Here is an 18,508-nt window from a genome sequence, read left to right on the forward strand (position 1 = left end):
TTTAGTCATATTTCTATGGCTCAGAAGGCTCTGAGGAACAGACACACCCTATCTCTCCCCTGATCTCTTCCTTCAGTCTTCTCCACATGCCTTATATGTTTGAGCCAGACTTTAGCTTACAGTCCCTGCATGGCCTCCCAAGGTTTTTTTGATTATGTTTTGGTAGAGTCTTGAACGTACTACAACAATGTTCTACCATTGAATGACACTCCCAGCTTTCGGGTCTATTTTTCTAACATGCAAAGGCGGCCCAGATTTTTCTGCTGTAGAAACTCTTTAGGGCTGGGCGAATTATTAGCTTAGTATTGAACATTTGCTTAGCACGTGCGAGGCTCAAAATCATCAAATGCCTCCTCATTCACCACAGGATGATGACACATGAACTTCTCAGGATCTCAGCTCTGGAACTTGGTCTCTAGCTTTTCCTGTCTCTATCAATCAGCGTTGGCCTAGAAAGTGTGAGGCCCTGCATTCTATCCCCAGCACTACGTAAAACCAGTTGCTTATAATTCCAGCGATTGGAAGGTAGAACAACAATCGGGAGTTAAGATTATTTTCGGCTATAAAGTGAGTTTGAGGTCAGCCTGGGCTACCCGATCGGCTGGGTTCTGGTGAGGATGAAGTCACTCTCAAATCACCAGTCACTAGTGTGCTCAACAAAAAAGAAGGGAGAATAAGGTGTCCAAGACTTCCCCAACCTCCTTCTCAACCGGAACATGGCAGCCGGCTGTACTCGAGAGGCCGCTTGGGGGCGACCGAGAGCCCTTTGATTTTTCCCTTTAAGGCTGAGGCGGAAGACCGGCGGGAGAAAAACTTTGTGTCAGCGGGATAAAATTGGGGCCTTCCCTTTAAGAGGGCGGAGCTACTGTTATGGCGGCGGCTTCGAAAGTCGCTTTGGGCGCACATTCTTAGGCGACCCTCTCTCAGCTTCCGCTGCGGTCTTAAAGACGCTTCTCTCTGACGCTGCTCTGGGGATACTGTCTGGCACAGTTCCCCACTTTACATCAGGGTCGAGTTGGAGGTGAACCCCTCGAGTCTGATACGGCCGGGCCAATCCACCGGCCGAGCCACGGACTGTCGTCATGGTAATGCCGCGTCTACGCCACCAGGGGTGGCGGGGGGGGGGGGGTGGCGGCGGGGAGGGGTGGCGGCGGGGGGGGGAGCGGGGGCGGGGGCGGGGAGGAGGAAGTTCCAGCTGCGGGGAAGCCGGACTCCGGGTTGGAGTTTGGGATCGCGGGCTCTGTTAGCATGGAATCTGTCTGGTAGGGACTAGGTGTAGTCTGCAGACCTGGGTTCTACTCAGGAAGGGCAGGAGACCTTATGAAAGGACCCTCCCTGGACATACAGACAGACCCTACAGACAGACTACAGACAGAAAAATAGTCATCAATCTCCGTGACTCCAAACATCTCTGTCTTTTGGAATCATCTCCCCTAACCATCGTGACCCTTGAAGTGACTGACATTCCACTCTCCCTCCCTCCTCCTCCTGTTTTTGGGGGAAGGGTGTCCTTGAAACAGCCTTTCTGCTTCTGGTTATCCTGTAACTCACTACATAGAATAGACTGGCCTCGAACGCACAAAGTTCCACCTTAGGTGTTCTGGTATTAAAGGTATGAGCTACCACCATGCCACACCTCCTATCCCCTACCAAAGCCCTGGCTATGGGTTTGACACTCATCTGAGCCTGCTGTCCATAAAGAAGAACCATAGACTGGGGCGGTCCACCTTCTGGGGAACTTAGCCTTCGGGCTTTGGACCTCTGTAGAAAGAAATCACTGGGGCTGGAGAGATGGCTCAGTGGTTAAGAGCACTGTTCTTCCAGAAGTCCTGAGTTCAATTCCCAGCAACTACATGTTGGCTCACAACCATCTGTAATGGGATCTGATGCCCTCTTTTGGTGTGTCTGAAGACAGGTGCACTTTTATATAAAAAACAAATCTTAAAAAAAAAGAAAAGAAAAGAAACCACTGACTTGATTCTCAGAAACAAGTGCTCCACGTGTTGGACATTTATGTGTTGGACAAACTTTTGAGATGTAATACTCAGGCCTGTTTCCAGAGGTGGTGCAGGCAACTGATCCCATGCCTTGGGAAAGGAAAGGATCAAGAGTTCAAGGTCAGGGGCTGGGCAGGACCCACCTGGTGGAAGAAACCAACTCCCTCAAGTTGTCTTCTGACCTCTACACCCACACAGTGGTGCTCCCCACCCCCACTAAATTATTTTTTTATTTTTATTTTTTTATTTTTTTATTTTTTTTTTTTTTGGTTCTTTTTTTCGGAGCTGGGGACCGAACCCAGGGCCTTGCGCTTCCTAGGTAAGCGCTCTACCACTGAGCTAAATCCCCAGCCCCAAATTATTTTTTTATATAAGAGTTGAAAACTACCTTTATCAACATAATGGTTTGAGGCCATCTTGGGCTATTTGAGACTCTTGGGCTGACCCTGAAAAACTCTCCCTTAGCAGTCTCCTCTCTTTTCCCATCCCCCCTTTCTAGGAGTAATTCAGATATATATTATATATGTAATTGATTTTCTTCTCCTTTTTTCTCCTTCAGTACCAGCCAAACACAAACCATTAAAACAGTACACTTGAGAGTCTCAGAGCGGGGGGGAGGGAGTTGGGGAAGGAAGGTGTAGTGAAGACAGAACATTGTTGCGGTGGTTTTCCTCCAGTCTCAAGTGCTTTGTTTTCTTTTTCAGACGTGTGGTTTTCAGAAGTTGTTTTCTGTGGAAGAGGACTTTGAAGATGAGGTAGGGAACTGTTGGTGACCCGAGGTAGCAAAAGATGCCCGAAGATGGAGACAGCCAAGTTCAGAACGTTTGGCGCAGTCCCGTCAGGCTGCTTTCGATAGACATGTCTTTCATCCTCTTTTGAATCTATCACAGGCTGACAACGTAAATAAACGTAGGCAGTGACCAACCTGGTCCTATTTAGTTGGTGCAACTTGCTTGTATTGTCGGTCCAGTACTAAGAGGCTGAAGCAGGAAGCTAGGAACCCAAGTCTGGCATGGGCTACATAGCGAGACTTTGTCTAAACAACAGCAGCATATTTAACTGACTTTGTTTTCACCACAGGGTTTCTCTGTGTAGCCCTTGCTGTCCTAGAACTCACCCTGTAGACTTGCCTGGCCTGGAGCTCACAGATGTTTACCTGTCTCTGCCTCCCAGAGTACTGGGATTAAAGGCATGCATTGTCACCGCTGCTGGCTGTATTTAACTGTCTTAAAAATAAAACAAGCCAAGTGTGGTGGTGCACACCTTTAATGTAGGCAGCACTCGGGAGCCAGAGGCAGGCGGATCTCTGTGAGTTCCAGGACAGCCAGGGCTATGTAGAGAGACCCAGTCTCAAAGAAAACAAAACAAAACAAAATGGCTGGGAGTGTAGGTAAGTGGGTACAGGTTCCTGTTATTATCTTTGAGCCCTGACCTCAATCCCCGAGCTCCCAATAAAACCAGGTACGTGAGGTACACCTGTAATTCCAGCATTTGCTAGGTGGAGGCAAACCCGTCATAAGTTCAAGGTCATCCTCAACTGCATAGAGAATTCAAAGCTATTCTGGGCAACATGAGATCCTGGAGGGAGGGAGAGAGGGAGGGAGAGAGACAGAGAGAGAGAGGGAGAAAACAAACAAACAAAAACCAAATTAGCTCCCTAATTGTAACTGTCACGTCTTTAATTATAAAGGCCTTTCTGGGAGCTGTCTGGAGGGTGATTTCATTCACTTTTATAATAGCACGCCTGAGGAGGGGGGAGAGTTTATAGAGAGCCAGAGTCGGAGGAGACCTCACAGCTAGCTGGATGGCATGAGACCGGAGGACAGCAACAGGCCTGTGAACCAGGCAGGTCACTTTGTTCTCTGGCCTCCCACTTTCTCTAGAATGAAGGGCATTGTTGTGTTCTCTCTCGATTCTCAGGAGACAAGAAGTGAAATGAGACACAAAGTCAACATTTTGGAATCACCCTCATGTAAGGCTTTTACCCCGCACCACTTAAGTGAGAATCTCTGTCAGAGGAACTTCCTTACTAAGTCACTTACTGGCATGGGAACCAGGGCAAACCCCTTTGTCCTGTGGCCATCCTAGGCCATCTTCAACCAGAGTCTTTTCTTACTTTGGGGTGCTAGTGATGGAACCATCCAGTCACATCCTGAGCCCTTCCCGAAGAGGTGGTACTGGGTTTGTTGCGTGGCTGTTAGTCTCTAGACAGGTTCTCCCTGTGTGGTAAAGGCTCACCTCTTGAATTTGAAACCATCCTGCCTAACCTCCAGAGTGCTGGGATTACAGGCCTGGCTACAGAGGTATTTTAAAGTACAGTCAGAGACGACCAGACAGGTCTCTGTAGTTGTCTTCATATTCAGACCAATGGATATAGTTTCATCTAGGTCCTGGACATTTTGACCTTGATTTGCCTGCCTCTGCTTCCGGAGTGCATGCTGGGATTAAAAGCTCACACTTAGAGTGCAGCAGAAGCCACTTTTTGCTTCTTAGTTCATCTCTTCTTTTTGTAATTTAATTTATGTGATATTCGTTTTTTTAAAGAATTATTTATTTTATGTATATGAGTACACTGTAGCTGACTTCAGATACACTATTATGGATGGCTGTTAGCCACCATGTGGGTGCTGGGAATTGAACTCAGGACCTCTGGAAGAGCAGTCAGTGCTTTTTTTTTTTTTTCCGGAGCTGGGGACTGAACCCAGGGCCTTGCGCTTGCTAGGCAAGTGCTCTACCGCTTGAGCTAAATCCCCAACCCCGGCAGTCAGTGTTCTTAACTGCTGAGCCATCTCTCCAGCCCCTCAATTCCTCTCTTAAACAAATGATGGAGGGATGGGGCTCAAGTGGGGCCTAGCTCTAGTTTTTCACCATTCCAAATCTCGGTTCTTTCTTTTTTTTTTTTTTTTCTTTTATATATGTATTATGTATGTATCTGAGCATGCATGTTCATGTGGAAGCCAGACTGGATCCCCTGGAGCTGAAGTAACAGACAGTTGTGGGTCACTGGGCATGAGTACTGGGATCTGAACTCAATCCTTTGGAAGAGTAGTCAGTGCTCTTAACCACTGAGCCATCTCTCCAGCCTCAGCAAGTCTCAGATTCTGTACCTGTGCAGGGCCATTGTAAGAATTCACTGAGGCTTCTAGTAGAATACCTGAGTGCACCTGACAACCAGGGAAGTTATAGATGTCTGTTGTTTTCGTCTTTGTGGTCACAAATTATTCAGTTACCAACTTTTTCTGGTGTCTATGTGTGTGTGTGTATTGGGGGCGTTTGGGTTTTTGTTGTTTTGTTTTTTCTGGTTTTTCTTTTTTTTTTTTTTTTTTTTTTTTTTTGGTTCTTTTTTTTTCGGAGCTGGGGACCGAACCCAGGGCCTTGCGCTTCCTAGGCAAGCGCTCTACCACTGAGCTAAATCCCCAACCCCTTTTCTGGTTTTTCAAGACAGGGTTTCTCTGTGTAGCCCTGGCTGCCCTGGGGCTACTTTGTAGACTGGGCTGCACTCAAACTCAACGGAGATTCTGTTTTGTTTTTAATGAGACAGACTCTCTCAGTTAGCTTGGGCTGACCCCATAATCGCTGTGTGGCAGAGGACCCTGAACTGGTCCTCCTGCACCCCAGGCTTTACTGCAGGGATTATGGGCGAACCATCATCACACTGGTCTTCATTGTGGATGTCTGCATTACCAGCTTTGTCAAGACCTGTCCTTACTGTTCAGTTTGGGAGATGTGTCATTAGAAGCTGAGAAGGAACTAGGAAAGTGGCCCTTGTGGGTCCTAGCAGGTGACAGAAGACCCCCCCGGGCAAAAATGGGATCCGACTGCGTGATTCTGACTCTTCACACTTTTGTTCCTTGAAAATGGCAGACGGGTCTCTTTCTTGCTACCCAGGCAAAGGATGTTACAGCTAAGTGTGGGCTCTCTGGAGGGAACAGGGCCATCAAGCTTCAGGGTGATCAGGAACTTGCCCTTCTGATCATTGTTATTGTTGTAGCCCTTGGTGTTGCTGGAGTGTGGGATTCTTTTTTTTTTTTTTTTTTTCTTTTTTTCGGAGCTGGGGACTGAACCCAGGGCCTTGCGCTTCCTAGGTAAGCGCTCTACCACTGAGCTAAATCCCCATCGCGGGGTGAGGGTGGGGCTGGGGGTGGGGTGGGGTAGGTAGTACCTTCTTGTCACTTAATCAGCAGTTCTGACTCCAAAACACACGAAGAACAGGTCTGCTGAGCTTGAAGGTGTCAATCTCACCTTGCTTCCCAAATGCAATCCATACTTAATTTAACTTGCTTGAGAAGCTATATTTAACTCGTGTCTGTTTGGCTGGATCCAGGGGCTGTCTGTCTTCCTGAAGACTGTGCGTGTGCATGGCTAGAAGTAGGGAATGTACTAAGCACGGGGTGCGTGGCCAACAGAATAGCTGCCACAGTCTTGACTGAACTCAGCCAGTCTCCTTCAGAGAGGCATGTGGGGTGCCTTTGGCTTCTTGGTGCCCCAGAATGCTTTTCCTGTGACTTTCCCAGTAAGCCTCCTTCTGGAGACTGAAGAACGAGTGACTACCTGAAAATGTAGCTTTGGGATGCTTCTGACAAAAGTCTGGTGGCCCACTGGTTCATAGGAATTGTAAGTGGTGAGAAATGTCATTATTGCCTCTCTTGCCATGGTTTCTTACATGTGTATGTGTACACATACATACTATATGCTTAAACAGTAAAGGCAGAAGCTTTTGTTTTTATTTATTTTTTGGAAGCAGTTTTAAATCCCCAAATGCAAAGACCCAGATAGTACTGGCCTAGTAATCCCAGGACTTAGGAGCCAGATAGGTCAGGAGTTCAAGGTCATCCTCAGCTACATAGCAACTTCAGCAAGGCCAGTCTGAACTGTGTGAGATGCTGTCTTAGGAACAAACAGAGCCCTGACGCAAAGCCCGTTTTCTGTTTCTTTGTAGGATTTCTTATCTGCTTTGGAGAATGCAGAGAACCACATTGTTAGTGCACTGCCCGGGGATGCCGTGTGCCTGAGACCCAACTCTTCCAGACCACAGGAGACTCCGCAGGCACACTCCTCAAAACTGTCGCCATCATACCCTGCCTCCAACCGGTCAGTCCTAGGACTGTGTTTCCCTACTTCCCGCATGCCAGAGACCATCAAGGAGCCACCCTGCAAAGGAGCCATGTTCCTGAGACCTGTGTCAATTTCCAGCAGCAGCTCAGGCAGTCAGCAAAGAATGACAGGAACAAAAGTGTCCCAGGAGTCATCAGGACGTCAGTCCTCGGCCGCACACTCTGGATTTATCTTTGAGAGCTGTCAACATGGCATTGGTGACTTCGAAACACTTGATCAAGATGAGTTTGACAAGGCCCTGGCGAGCATGGAGTTCGAGGGAGCTGGCTTGGAGCCAGAAGTTAACCGTGGAGCCTCCCAGATCCTGCCTGCCAAGCACTGTGAGGATCCCGTATTGGCGAAAAAGGCCCGAGTAGCTGATCTGAGTGGATCTTTCCAGGAGGGGCCCATCGTCCACTGTAGAAAGCCATGGCCTTCCTTAAGACCGACTACAGCCACAGGAGGCCTTCCTGTCCCAGCTACATCAGATATTTCCACTTCCCATCAAAGGGGCTCCCCCGTTCCTGCACCTCAGTATTCACCAGTAGCTGGAAGGACCCTCCAAAACGGCCCACAGAACTATGTGCCTGGTCAGCCACTTCAGTCTCCCAGAGCTTGGTCAAGTGGCAAACCCCGTTTTTCTGGACCTCAATGTCCCCACAGCAGCTCTGCAGCATTTTGTCGGGGGCCCTCGCCATCCCGAGCCCCAGTGTCTTCTGTTGAATCTCCTTTCAGCACCCCCAGAAGTACTTCCACCACAGTTACTCAGCCAGCTCTTCAGACACCAGTAGTCACCAACCACCTGGTACAGCTTGTCACCGCTACCAACCGGACTCCCCAGCAGCCCTCCCGCCCCTCCATTCGAGCTAAAACCCGCCGCTTTCCTGGCCCAGCAGGACTTCTGCCTCATCAAGTGAGTGACTGGTTTTCCTGGGCTCTGGGACCCAGGGAAGGAAGCAGTGCTCTAGTCTTAGAATATCTTCACTGTCAGAAGACAGGCAAGGAGAGTGGGGAGACAGGACTTATGAGGCCTGGAGAGATGGCCAAGGCACATACTTGTAATCCTAACTGGTAAGGAGATGAAAGATTCCTGGGGTTTGCCGACTGACCAGCCAGCTTCCAGGAATTAGCTCCAAGACAGTGAGACCCTGTCTGAAAAACAAAGCAGAGGCTAGAGAGATGGCTCAGCAGTTAAGAACACTTGTTCCTCTTACGGAGGAACTGGGTTCAATTCCTAGCCTCCACATGATGGTTCACAACCATCTCTTAACTCCATTCCCAGGGAAGCCGACATCCTTTTCTGACCTCTGTGAGCACCAGGCACGTACACACACGCAGGCAAAACAGCTGCACAGTAAAATAATAACGTAATTCCAAAAAGTAAACAATCCAAGGTAGATGGTGGCTCCGGCCTCCATAGGAGTACATCTAAGGTTGTCCTCTGGCCCCCACATGTGTGCATGTGCACATACATGCCCGTGTGTACACACACACATAAGGTTTGTAAAGCTATAAAAGTCAGAAGTGGGAAGGGAGGAAGGAGGTGGCTCAGAGGTAGAGCACTTACCTAGCAGATGCCAAGCTCTGAGACCCAACCCCAGCACTGATGGGGTGGAGAGTGGGGCACCCCCCAGGGATTTCCGATATTAGATTAATGGACGTGGGAAGGCACCTTTCCCTGGGCCAGCTCCTGGACTGAATGAAAAAGGATCAATGAGCTGAGCTGTTAGCTAGCCTTCATTGCCCACGGAGCCTGCCATGTGACTGACTCCCTCACGAGGTTACCACTGCCCCTCCATCAGCAAGCTACCCTGTTAGCCAAAGTAAACCTTTAAAGAAAAATGTAAAAAGTGGGCAGAGAGCGTACTTGACAGTCCACCTGAGAAACAGTGCTTGAGAAACACAATCTCCTACTTTGTGTGTTTGCTGAGTGTCTGTTGTTTGCTAGTCCTAGACAGGCATACTTTCTCACTCCTATTAGCCAAGAGGTAGATACCGGGCAATTTGTTTGGGAAGAGAACAAGCTTGCAGGGCAGTGGAAGAAGCAGGGGAGGAGTGGTTATGCAGAGGGTGCAGTGCGGGAAGGGGTCTTTACCTGGCCCCGGAGACACACGGGCTCTACCTGGCCCTTGCTTGTGGCTTGGGTAGATGAACAGGAGGATCAAAGGGAGGATGGAGACTCTGCTTGGGGGCTGGTCCAGCAATGGGAAGAGCAGGAGATCACAGAACACTTCATTGTGGCTGGTGTTAGGGGCGACATGAGGACGCTGGGGTCGGAAGTGAGACAGCCCTGAGGAGTTTTGGTGTAGACGGTGGTGGAGGGATGATAAGGTCCCTCAACCCAGTTTTGGTCTGATTGCAATAGGGATCTCCCTTCCTGGTGAGGGACTGACAACCCCTGCTGTTGCTTGCTCTTCCCTGACCCTTCAAAGAAAACCCTAAGGGTGGTCTGCTCTCCTGAGAAGGGCCTCTGGGAAGGTGCTCAGTAACTCATCACCGATCCCTTCTATCTGGGTTGCTGCCCCCTTCAGGTGGCGCTGGGTCTTGCTCCTGGGGCAGCTCCAGTTTCCTTACATTCTCAGACTGATCCCCAAAGTGTCTTTTTTTTTTTTTTAAAGATTTATTTATTTATTATATAGAGGGCATCAGATCCCATTACAGATGGTTGTGAGCCACCGTGTGGTTGCTGGGATTTGAACTCAGGACCTTGAGAAGAGCAGTCAGTGCTCTTAACCACTGAGCCATCTCTCCAGCCCCCCAAAGTGTCTTTTTAAAGCTACCAGTGAGGCTCTTGAGACTGCGATAGAGGCAATGTAATATGTGCTAATTGTCCCTGATAGTTTCCTGAACTCATTATGTAACCCAGACAGGGTGTAAATAACAACTGCTGAGCTCGCTCTCGCCTTCTCTCCCCTCTTAGCACAGCGGGGAGAATCTGGAGGAGATCATGGTTTCCACACCCCAGACTCCGACTCACGGTGCTCTGGCTAAATTCCAGACTGAGGTAACTTCTTCTATGTAAATCTTCACTTCTTGGGCAGCATTTGAGAGCGAGGGTCATGCTGCTCCTGGCTTGCCTTAGTTGATGCTGCTAGGTCTATACCAAGGGACAGTTGGGGGAGGCAACCCTTTATAGACAGGAGAATGAGACATGTCCTGACAGCGTACCTCAAGTCTTCTCTTACATCTGAGGACCCAGCTAGCTGCATCTTTCCTTTGGGAGGAACGAGTAATAAGTAAGTCTTATGATTTGGTATCTCAAGAACACTCTCACGTCTCTGGGAGCCCAGCGGGGGAAGGATCCGCCCTCATCTTGTCTCTGGGAGGTTCCCTTTCAGGGGTGGGGCCCAGCTTCCCTCCGTCCTGTGCTCTTATTGGCTTACTCTATCTTCAGAGCCTCCCCTGCTTTTGGTTTTTGCCTTACTTCTTTTTGTTGCAGCGCCCCAGGGCTGTCCATGCACTTTAGGTCCAAACGTGGCAGCAGTCATCTAGATTCAAAGTAGTTGTTGAACTAAGGCAGCTAATGGGGCCTCAAATAAAACATGACTGCCTTCGAAATGCCTAGGCACTCTGCGAGCCTATGAATATAAACATGTACTGGGATTTCCACCCCTAAGACTTCCACACTCGTTGCTTTTGCAGAACTTTGTTGGGCTCCCACACCGCGTGGCTCACATCTGCCTGTCACACCAGCTGCAGGCAACCCATCACCCCCTTCTGGCTTTGAGCACCGGCTTGCACTGGCCCACATCCATACCCGTTAAATAAATAAATACATCTTTAAAATAAGAGGATGGATAGCTTTTTGCTTCATTGTAAGTAAAATCAGGACCTGATTAGAAAAAGAAAGGAGAGACTGGAGAGATGGCTCAGTGGTTAAGAGCACCACCTGCCTTTCCACAGGCCCCGAGTTCAATTCCCAGCAACCACATGGTGGCTCACAACCATCTGTGATGGGATCTGATGCCCTCTTCTGGTGTATCTGAAGATAGCTACAGTGTACTCACGTAAATAAAATAAATAAATAAATCTTTTTTGGAAAAAAAGAAAGGAAACACTTTATTCTGGCTGCTTAGTGAGAGATACAGAATGTAGCTAGGTTTCTAATGCCACTTTCTGTTCATGACTAATTGAAAGGTGTTCATCCCCCACCCCCGTACCCCGCCCCCAGAGAATTCACTGTTTCTCTCCCACCCGTCTACCTTGCCTCAGTTAAGGGTCTTTCCCCAAGGTGATCCACTAATGCAGGCTCCCCTCTGCTCTGTGGTACCAGATTGTTACCAGTTCCCAGGGATCAGTGGAAGAAGACTTTGGGCGAGGGCCCTGGCTCACCATGAAATCTGCTCTGGGCCTGGATGAGGGAGACCCCACCTGCTTTCTCTATACCTACAGTATTGTCATGGTGCTACGCAAGGTAAGGGTCCTGAGAAGGGAGACTGTGCTGCCTGCTCCATTGCTGGGAGAGACTGTCTGCCACCTCTTACCTGTCCAGTCCCTGGAGGGCAGCCTGGAGTCCCTGGGTTGTGTGTTGTCACTGCCTCCATCCCATTGAGCACAGTATCAGGCATGCCTCTGCACTGGCAGGTACAGACCAAGGGGTAGAGGTAAGCACTCTGCCACCTTGAGAGCTCCCTGGTGGTCACACATGTACAGATACATATTGATACTGTTGACACATGTATCAGTAAATCCTTACCTGTGTTCTGCCATGTCAGCCAGAAAAACCAATACCGAAAGAAACCTAACAGAAAAAAGGACCTTTCAGCTTTGGCCTCCACAGGGAGCAGAGTGTGTCCCTCCAGACGCCTTCTTCTGCCAAAAGGAAGACTTACCATCCCCTGGTTGCCTTGGGGAGTGACACTCAGGCATGGCTAGCTCAGTGAGTGCCTCTCCTTGTGCAGGCAGCCCTCAAACAGCTCCCCAGGAACAAGGTCCCCAACATGGCAGTGATGATCAAGTCCCTGACCCGGAGCACAATGGACGCCAGTGTGGTTTTTAAGGACCCCACAGGTAAGGAGCAGGTCCTGGATGTTTCTTATGAGTGACCTCTATTGAGGTCAAGAGATGAGTAGCGGGGTTGGGGATTTAGCTCAGTGGTAGAGCGCTTGCCTAGCAAGCGCAAGGCCCTGGGTTCGGTCCCCAGCTCCGAAAAAAAAAAAAAAGAGATGAGCAGTCCACTTTCCAGCCAAGGGCTTAGAGCCTTTGCAATGCCCTTGATCCTGAGATGGCTTGCCCTCGTGGCTTTTACAGGAGAGATGCTTGGAACAGTGCACAGAGTGCTTTTGGAGACACACCAGAATGAGCTGAAGCCTGGCTCCGTGCTGTTGCTGAAGCAGGTAAGGAAGCTCCCTCAACCCCGCTGTCCTTGCTTGGCTGGCTGCCCTCCCTCCACTGCCAACTGAAAAGAGAAGCTGGGCACTGGATTGCTGGAGCAGAGAGCGGTCCCCTGGCCAGCGAGCTGTTCATTGTACTCTTGCTGGGTGGATGGGGGTGGAGAGCTGTATGTGGGGTCCTAAGTGGTTCTTGTTACAGCAGCAAGGCTAAGGCGGAAGTGACTGGTGAGCTTGGTGCCAAGGACAGGAAATGAAAGGAAAGTTGGTACCTGATGGGTTACCAAAGGTGCCATGATCCCTCCAGTCACTGACTCCCCTTCCTAACTCCAGATTGGAGTGTTTTCTCCTTCCCTCAGAAACCACTACCTGAATGTGACACCCAACAACCTGGTCCACATTTACAGTCTAGATTCTGGGGATGGGGACTTCCTCAAGCCACCTCAGCCTTTGCCCAAGGTAAGTGGGCCAGGAGAGATGATGATGGGCACAGCTGTCCTGCCTGGTTTCCCTCAGTCCTTCCTTTACTTGTACCTGGGGACAAAGGTGTGAAGGGGACAGTTTCCTTGAGGTAAAGAGATGCCTTTGGGAACAGGAGTCTCTCTGCTGCCCCTGCCGCAGCCGCCTGCCAGACGGCTGAGTAACAGGACCTAGAGGAGCAGCTGGTGTCCTGGTGATCCCCGCATGCCTGATGGGAGGCCTGATCATCTGAGAAGTTAGGAGTCATTTGAGAACCAGGCTGAGGGCCCCCTGGGGGTGGTGGCAGAAAATGATAGAGTCATGTCTGTGCCAGGTGGCAATGCAGAGTACAAATGGCCTCAGGTGAGCTGGCCCGCCCTTGCTCTGAGACTCCCTCCTGGCCTCTGCCTCTGCCAGGCATGCCCTGGAGCATAACGCTTTAAGAACCGAGGCAAGCTTTAGTGTCTGTCTGAGCAGGGGATGGCTCCTGGCGGTCCACAGGGGCAAGTGCAGAGCCCAGGCCTGATCCTGCTCACTCCGCCCGTAGGAGCCTGGCCTAGAGGAAGACAGGAGACCTGGGTCTTGTCAAAGATCTTAATAATTTTTACTATGACTTTGAGCAAACCCTGTCACTTCCCCTGTTCCGTAGACCCTGTGTAACCTTCACAGTCACCCCACCTCTATAACCTCCATTGATCTTTAAGTTTTTCCTTCCTCTTTTTTTTTTTTTTTTTTTTTTCCGGAGCTGGGGACCGAACCCAGGGCTCTACCACTAAGCTAAATCCCCAACCCCTTCCTTCCTCTTTTGAAATGGAGGATTTTGTTGGTTTCTTGGTTTAAAGGTTTATTCATTCTCTTTTATGTGTGAATGTTTCGAGTATTTTGCCTGCATGTATTCACATGCCCCATGTGTGTTCTTGGTACCCATGAAGGCAAGAAGAAGGCATCAGGTCTCCTGGACCTGGGGTTATAGATGGTTCTGTACCACCAGGTGGGTGCTGGGAATCGAACCTGCATCCTCAGAGAACAGCCTGTGCTCTTAAATACTACTGAACCACCTCTCCTGCCATCCTAACAGCTTATTTTAATCCTAGGCTAGCTCCTCAATACACTGGTGAATGGCCTCTTTACACTCTATGGTTATACAGAGTCCCTAAAACATTAGACAGGGATAGAATCTGGAAAGATCAGCCTAGGGGTCTGTCTAGTTTAGTTGTCTGATGTTTTGGGTATTTGACATTTCAGCTCTGTCAGCTTGGGCCTGGGTGACCCTGGCCCCTGACCTATTCCCTTTGTCTTTGTCCTGAGAATCCCTGCTTTTGAGGTCATCTTGGTAGAGGCACCCCCACCTCAGGGATTTTCAGGGGCGTTAGGCATTGGTAACCAGATCCTCTGTCCTCAGGATCTGGGAAACTCCCATGGCAGCCTCCAGCCTGATGTGGCTGCAGAACCCACACAGGGCCTCAGAACAGCACAGAACCCACCGGCGTCTCCCGAAGAAGAGCTCCCAGAGGCAGGTAAGGCACACAGCCCCTCAGCATCCTCTGGCCTCACACAGCAAGGCTGCTTCCACCCAGCTCCACCTTGTGCCTCCTGCTGCACCTGTATAGACTGGCACAGCATGTTTCCAAAACCAGAGGCTGTCTCCATCAACAAGGCCGCAGACCTAATACATCGATCAGTGTGGTCCGTAGCTCCCCCGTTTGCTGGCAGTAGCTTCAGCTACAGGACGGAACATCACTGACCCCTGGGTGCATGGCACAATCTGTGCCCCATTTCAAGTCCTGGAGGCAGATCCTGGAGACAGACTTCCCACCCTGCCTGTACTCAGAGGCTCTCCAAGGAGCCATCTATCCATGTGGCCGGGGGACTGGGACACAAACCTGCGAGGCCCAAGAGCCACTCTCAGGTGGAGCCATCAGAGACCAGGCACTTCCTTAGCTTTTGACTTCAGAAATTCAATCCTGCTTGGCCTGGAGGCAGGAAGACTATGGCCAGGGACCTCCAGCCGTGCATTCACAGTACACACTGCTGGTTTGTGTAGAGCCTACATCGCACCCCTATGCTGGTGTCTTGTGTTGTCTGGAATCCTGCTCTCTCTTTATAACTAAGCCTGCTGCCGCCGAGCCCGTAGCTGTCGGAAGTTGCTGGCGGTCCCAGAGCGGGTGCCGAGAGTTGGCTGCTCATTCACGCTCTACAGGACCGAAGACAGAAACACAAGTCCTGCTCTTTCCTGAGGGGCTAGCCTTCCCCTGTTCCTCCTCTTCATAAATGGTTTTCTCCAGCTGGCTAGTCAGCCCAGCTCCCACAACGCACTTCTGGGTTTTTGAGATAGAGACTTCTACGTAGTCCTAGCCTGCCTGGTACTCACTGTGCAGCCCAAGCTGGTGTCAGAGTCACAGCAAACCCTTTGCCTTAGTCACCAAGTGCTGGCCTTAAAGGCAGGCACGGCTGTGCCCAGCCCATTGGGCAACATTTTCCTTGTTGTGAGCAAATAACAGCCCCACCTGCCCTGAGCACAGCGCTCACTCCTTTCCCTCCCCGCAGTGTTCTTGCCAGACCTGGAGCTGAGCTCTTGGGTGTAGTTTGCAGTCTGCCTTCCAGGGCCCCCCATCCTGTCCCAGAAGTAGCATTTTCTACTTGGCAGCAGGCAGAGCCTGAGTATGCTCGCCTGGGGCAAGTAGCTGCACCTTTTTAAAGTTTGCTCACCCAGTAAAGTGAGTTTGATCACAGCAACCACCTTGAGCTGCCCTGGGAAGGGTTGTCAAGGCAGAATGAGCACAGAGTAAATAATCACTGCTTACAGACAATGCAGCAGTCGGCCTTACCAGGGGCAGCTGCTTTGCCAGCTTTCCATAAGCACGTCTGACAGCTCTGGTCTGGTCAGAAGCCCTTTCTCTCTCTTTCTTCTTCTTCATTTTATCTGTTAAAAGGCAGGCCTGCCACAATGTGTGAAGGTAGAGGACGACTTGTGGGACGCAGTCCTCTACAAGACAGGTCCTAGAGTCACCCACTTGGCTATCGGGCCAGCTTGGAATGGCTTCTTTCAGTTCCCTTTCCTTTTCTGTTTCTGTTTCTTTGCTTTTGTATGGGGGTCAGGGGTGGTGTGTTTGTTTGTTTGATTGTTTGGAGACAGGGTTTCTCTGTGTATCCATGGCTGTCCTGGAACTCCCTCTGTACCCTAAGCTGGCCTTGAACTCAGATCTGAGTGCTGGTATGAGGTGCAACTCTCTGCTTGGTGCCTTTCGTTCTGCATGTCTACTCAGACTCTCCTGGACTAGGGTGCTCTCTCCCACTGTCAGCCCAGGTTGGTGAACTGTCACTCCTAACACCTGTCCCCATTCAGTGGGAAAGTTGCAGTCAGGAGCATCCAGAACCCTTCCAGCTCAACACTGCCTCTGAAGAGAAGGGAGAAACACCACCAAAGCACAGGGAACTCCCCACCCATGCTAGAATGGCCCAGGGGTGTTTCCTGCCTGTGGCTGTACATTGTGTCTGCAGGGCCCAGGGAAAGGCAGGCCAGGTCAGTCTCAGACCCATGGCTTAGGCAGGCTGCCCCAGGGGAGCCACCCTTCTGGCTGTGTGACCAGGTCCAGGCCCTCCTAAAGGGCAGAGGCTCCAGAGCTGAATTCTGTGGGATCCTGCAGTTGTCACTGAATTTACCCTTGTCCACCTCCCTCCACAGATGACCTGGATGGACTCCTGAGTGAGCTCCCCGAGGACTTCTTCTGTGAGCCCAGCGGCTGGAGCTGTCTCAAGACAGGGCACCCACCATGAGCTGGCAGCCTCTGCCCCCACACAAGCTCTTGGTGCATCTGGTCACATCCAAGGGAGAGAGACAGTGTAGCTGGGAACGATTCAAGCCCATGGTCTGACGCCTCCCCATGGCCACCTTGGAATGCTCGGTGACAGCCAGACAGTGCGCTGTGTGTCTTGACTACTTCCTCTGGCATGGGCATCCTGGAAACCTGAGCAAGCCTCGCTCCCCATCATCCTTGTCCCTGTCACATCATCCTCTGGCCAATAAGAAAAGCAGGATCCTCCCACCCCGTCTTAACTTTAGAGAGGTTGGGCCTGATTTCCTTGTCCCATTGTTCCTCAATACCTTGACAGCTGAGGAGCCCAAAGGAGCTACAAGCACATCAGAGGCCTAATGGACCTAACTGGTGCACAAGGGTGACTGTGAGGTGCAGGCTACTGTGCTTGGTTCTGAAATAAAGCATCCCTTCCTCACCTGCCACCCTGCGTCCCACACCTCCTCCTCTTCCGCTGCTACCCTCTCATCCCCTCCTGACCAGGGCAGCCAAGCAGGTGGACCAGGAGGCAGAGCAAGCAGCATTCACGAGAGAAAGAGAGAGACAGAGAGAGAGAGAGCGCACATGTTTATAAACTTTTTCCTCCCTTTCTCCTCCCCTCTGCCTCTGGTTTTTTGTTTGTTTTGAGTCTTTTGCCTGTGTGTATATATCTGTGTACCAGCTCTGGGCTTTAGATCCCTTGGGACTAGAGTTACAAATAGCTGTGAGCCACCATACGGATTTGAACTCAGGACCTCTGGAAGAACAAGTGCTCTTAACAGCTGTGTCATCCATCTCTCCAGCTGCACATTCTCTTATTCATATGATGCAGGGGTGTGTGTGTGTGTGTGTGTGTGTGTGTGTGTGTGTCAGAGGAATACAAGAAAAGAACCAAAAACAGAAACAAGGCTGGGAAATGACTCTGGTAAAATGAGACCTGGTGACATTGTCCACCCCTAACCCCAGGCAGCAGGTCAGAGACAGCCCTGGGGGCTCCCTGACTAGCTAGCTTGCCTAGGCACAGCAAGTTCAGAAAGAGACCGTTTCTCAGAGTCCTGGAGCATAAATTTCAGGAGATTGAGAACCACCTGGTGCGGGTGCAGGGACTCAGCTAAGCCATCTCTCCATCTTGTAAGATGTCTGTGAAAATCTGTTGGGAAGCTGCCGTTCTCACTCGGTTCTTGTCTGGCAGTGCTGGGAATTGAGCCTTGGGCCTTGTACTTTCAGGCTCCCAACCTCTGCTCCATCCCAAGGAAGCAGGCTGAAGGGGCCCTGTTGGGCTGGCAGCCTCCCTGCCTCAGCGGCTACCAGTGAAAGCCTCCATGCACTGCTCTGAGAGACTGATGGATCTGATGGATCACAAGCAGGCAGCTTGTGAGCTGCTGGGATTGTAGGGACCTCTGGCCAAAAGGCTCTTGTGCTGTAGGCCAGGGCCTTGCATGTTCACAGGTTCCCCTACCCCCTTCTGCTTGCTTGCTAATGCCTAACTCTGCCTCTAGTTTAGACCTGAGCCAGGCCCTTCTAGGTGGTGTCAACCAAACCACCTTGTGTCTGCAATTGGTCACCAGGAGCCCTGGTCCCTCCTGCCCAGTCTCAACTACACCCGAACTGTTTGATATCCTAGTGCCTTGGTGCTTCAGTGCACCCCAGGTTGAGCTAGGAGGCCCACTGAGTATCTGGTCCCCTGGCACTGTTCCCTCCAAGTCAACTTCTGGCCTCCCAAGGACCTTCCTTTTCTGCCTCAGAAGCTAACGTCAAATCCCACGCACTGGTATCTCTGGGCGACAGCTACAGTAAGGACTTTGAGGCTTGTGAGGTAAGAAGGCTATGACTG

The 18,508-nt window shown here is 50.6% G+C and overlaps 1 protein-coding gene across 8 annotated transcripts; it reads left to right on the top strand.

Annotated features, from left to right (window-relative positions):
* Positions 1-502: 502 nt before the first annotated feature.
* Positions 503-17,292, top strand: Hrob (homologous recombination factor with OB-fold). 8 transcript variants are annotated; one of them, XM_039086108.2, is made up of 11 exons: positions 842-1,085; positions 2,702-2,752; positions 6,937-7,088; positions 7,191-8,004; positions 10,012-10,095; positions 11,365-11,505; positions 11,993-12,101; positions 12,342-12,427; positions 12,755-12,880; positions 14,283-14,397; positions 16,566-17,292. In XM_039086108.2, exons 1-11 carry the CDS (start codon positions 1,083-1,085, stop codon positions 16,655-16,657), a joined length of 1,773 nt encoding a protein of 590 aa, XP_038942036.1. In that variant the 5' UTR covers positions 842-1,082; the 3' UTR covers positions 16,658-17,292.
* Positions 17,293-18,508: the final 1,216 nt, after the last annotated feature.

The sequence above is a fragment of the Rattus norvegicus genome, chromosome 10 (genome assembly GCF_036323735.1).
Source record: "Rattus norvegicus strain BN/NHsdMcwi chromosome 10, GRCr8, whole genome shotgun sequence".
Lineage (NCBI taxonomy): Eukaryota > Metazoa > Chordata > Mammalia > Rodentia > Muridae > Rattus > Rattus norvegicus.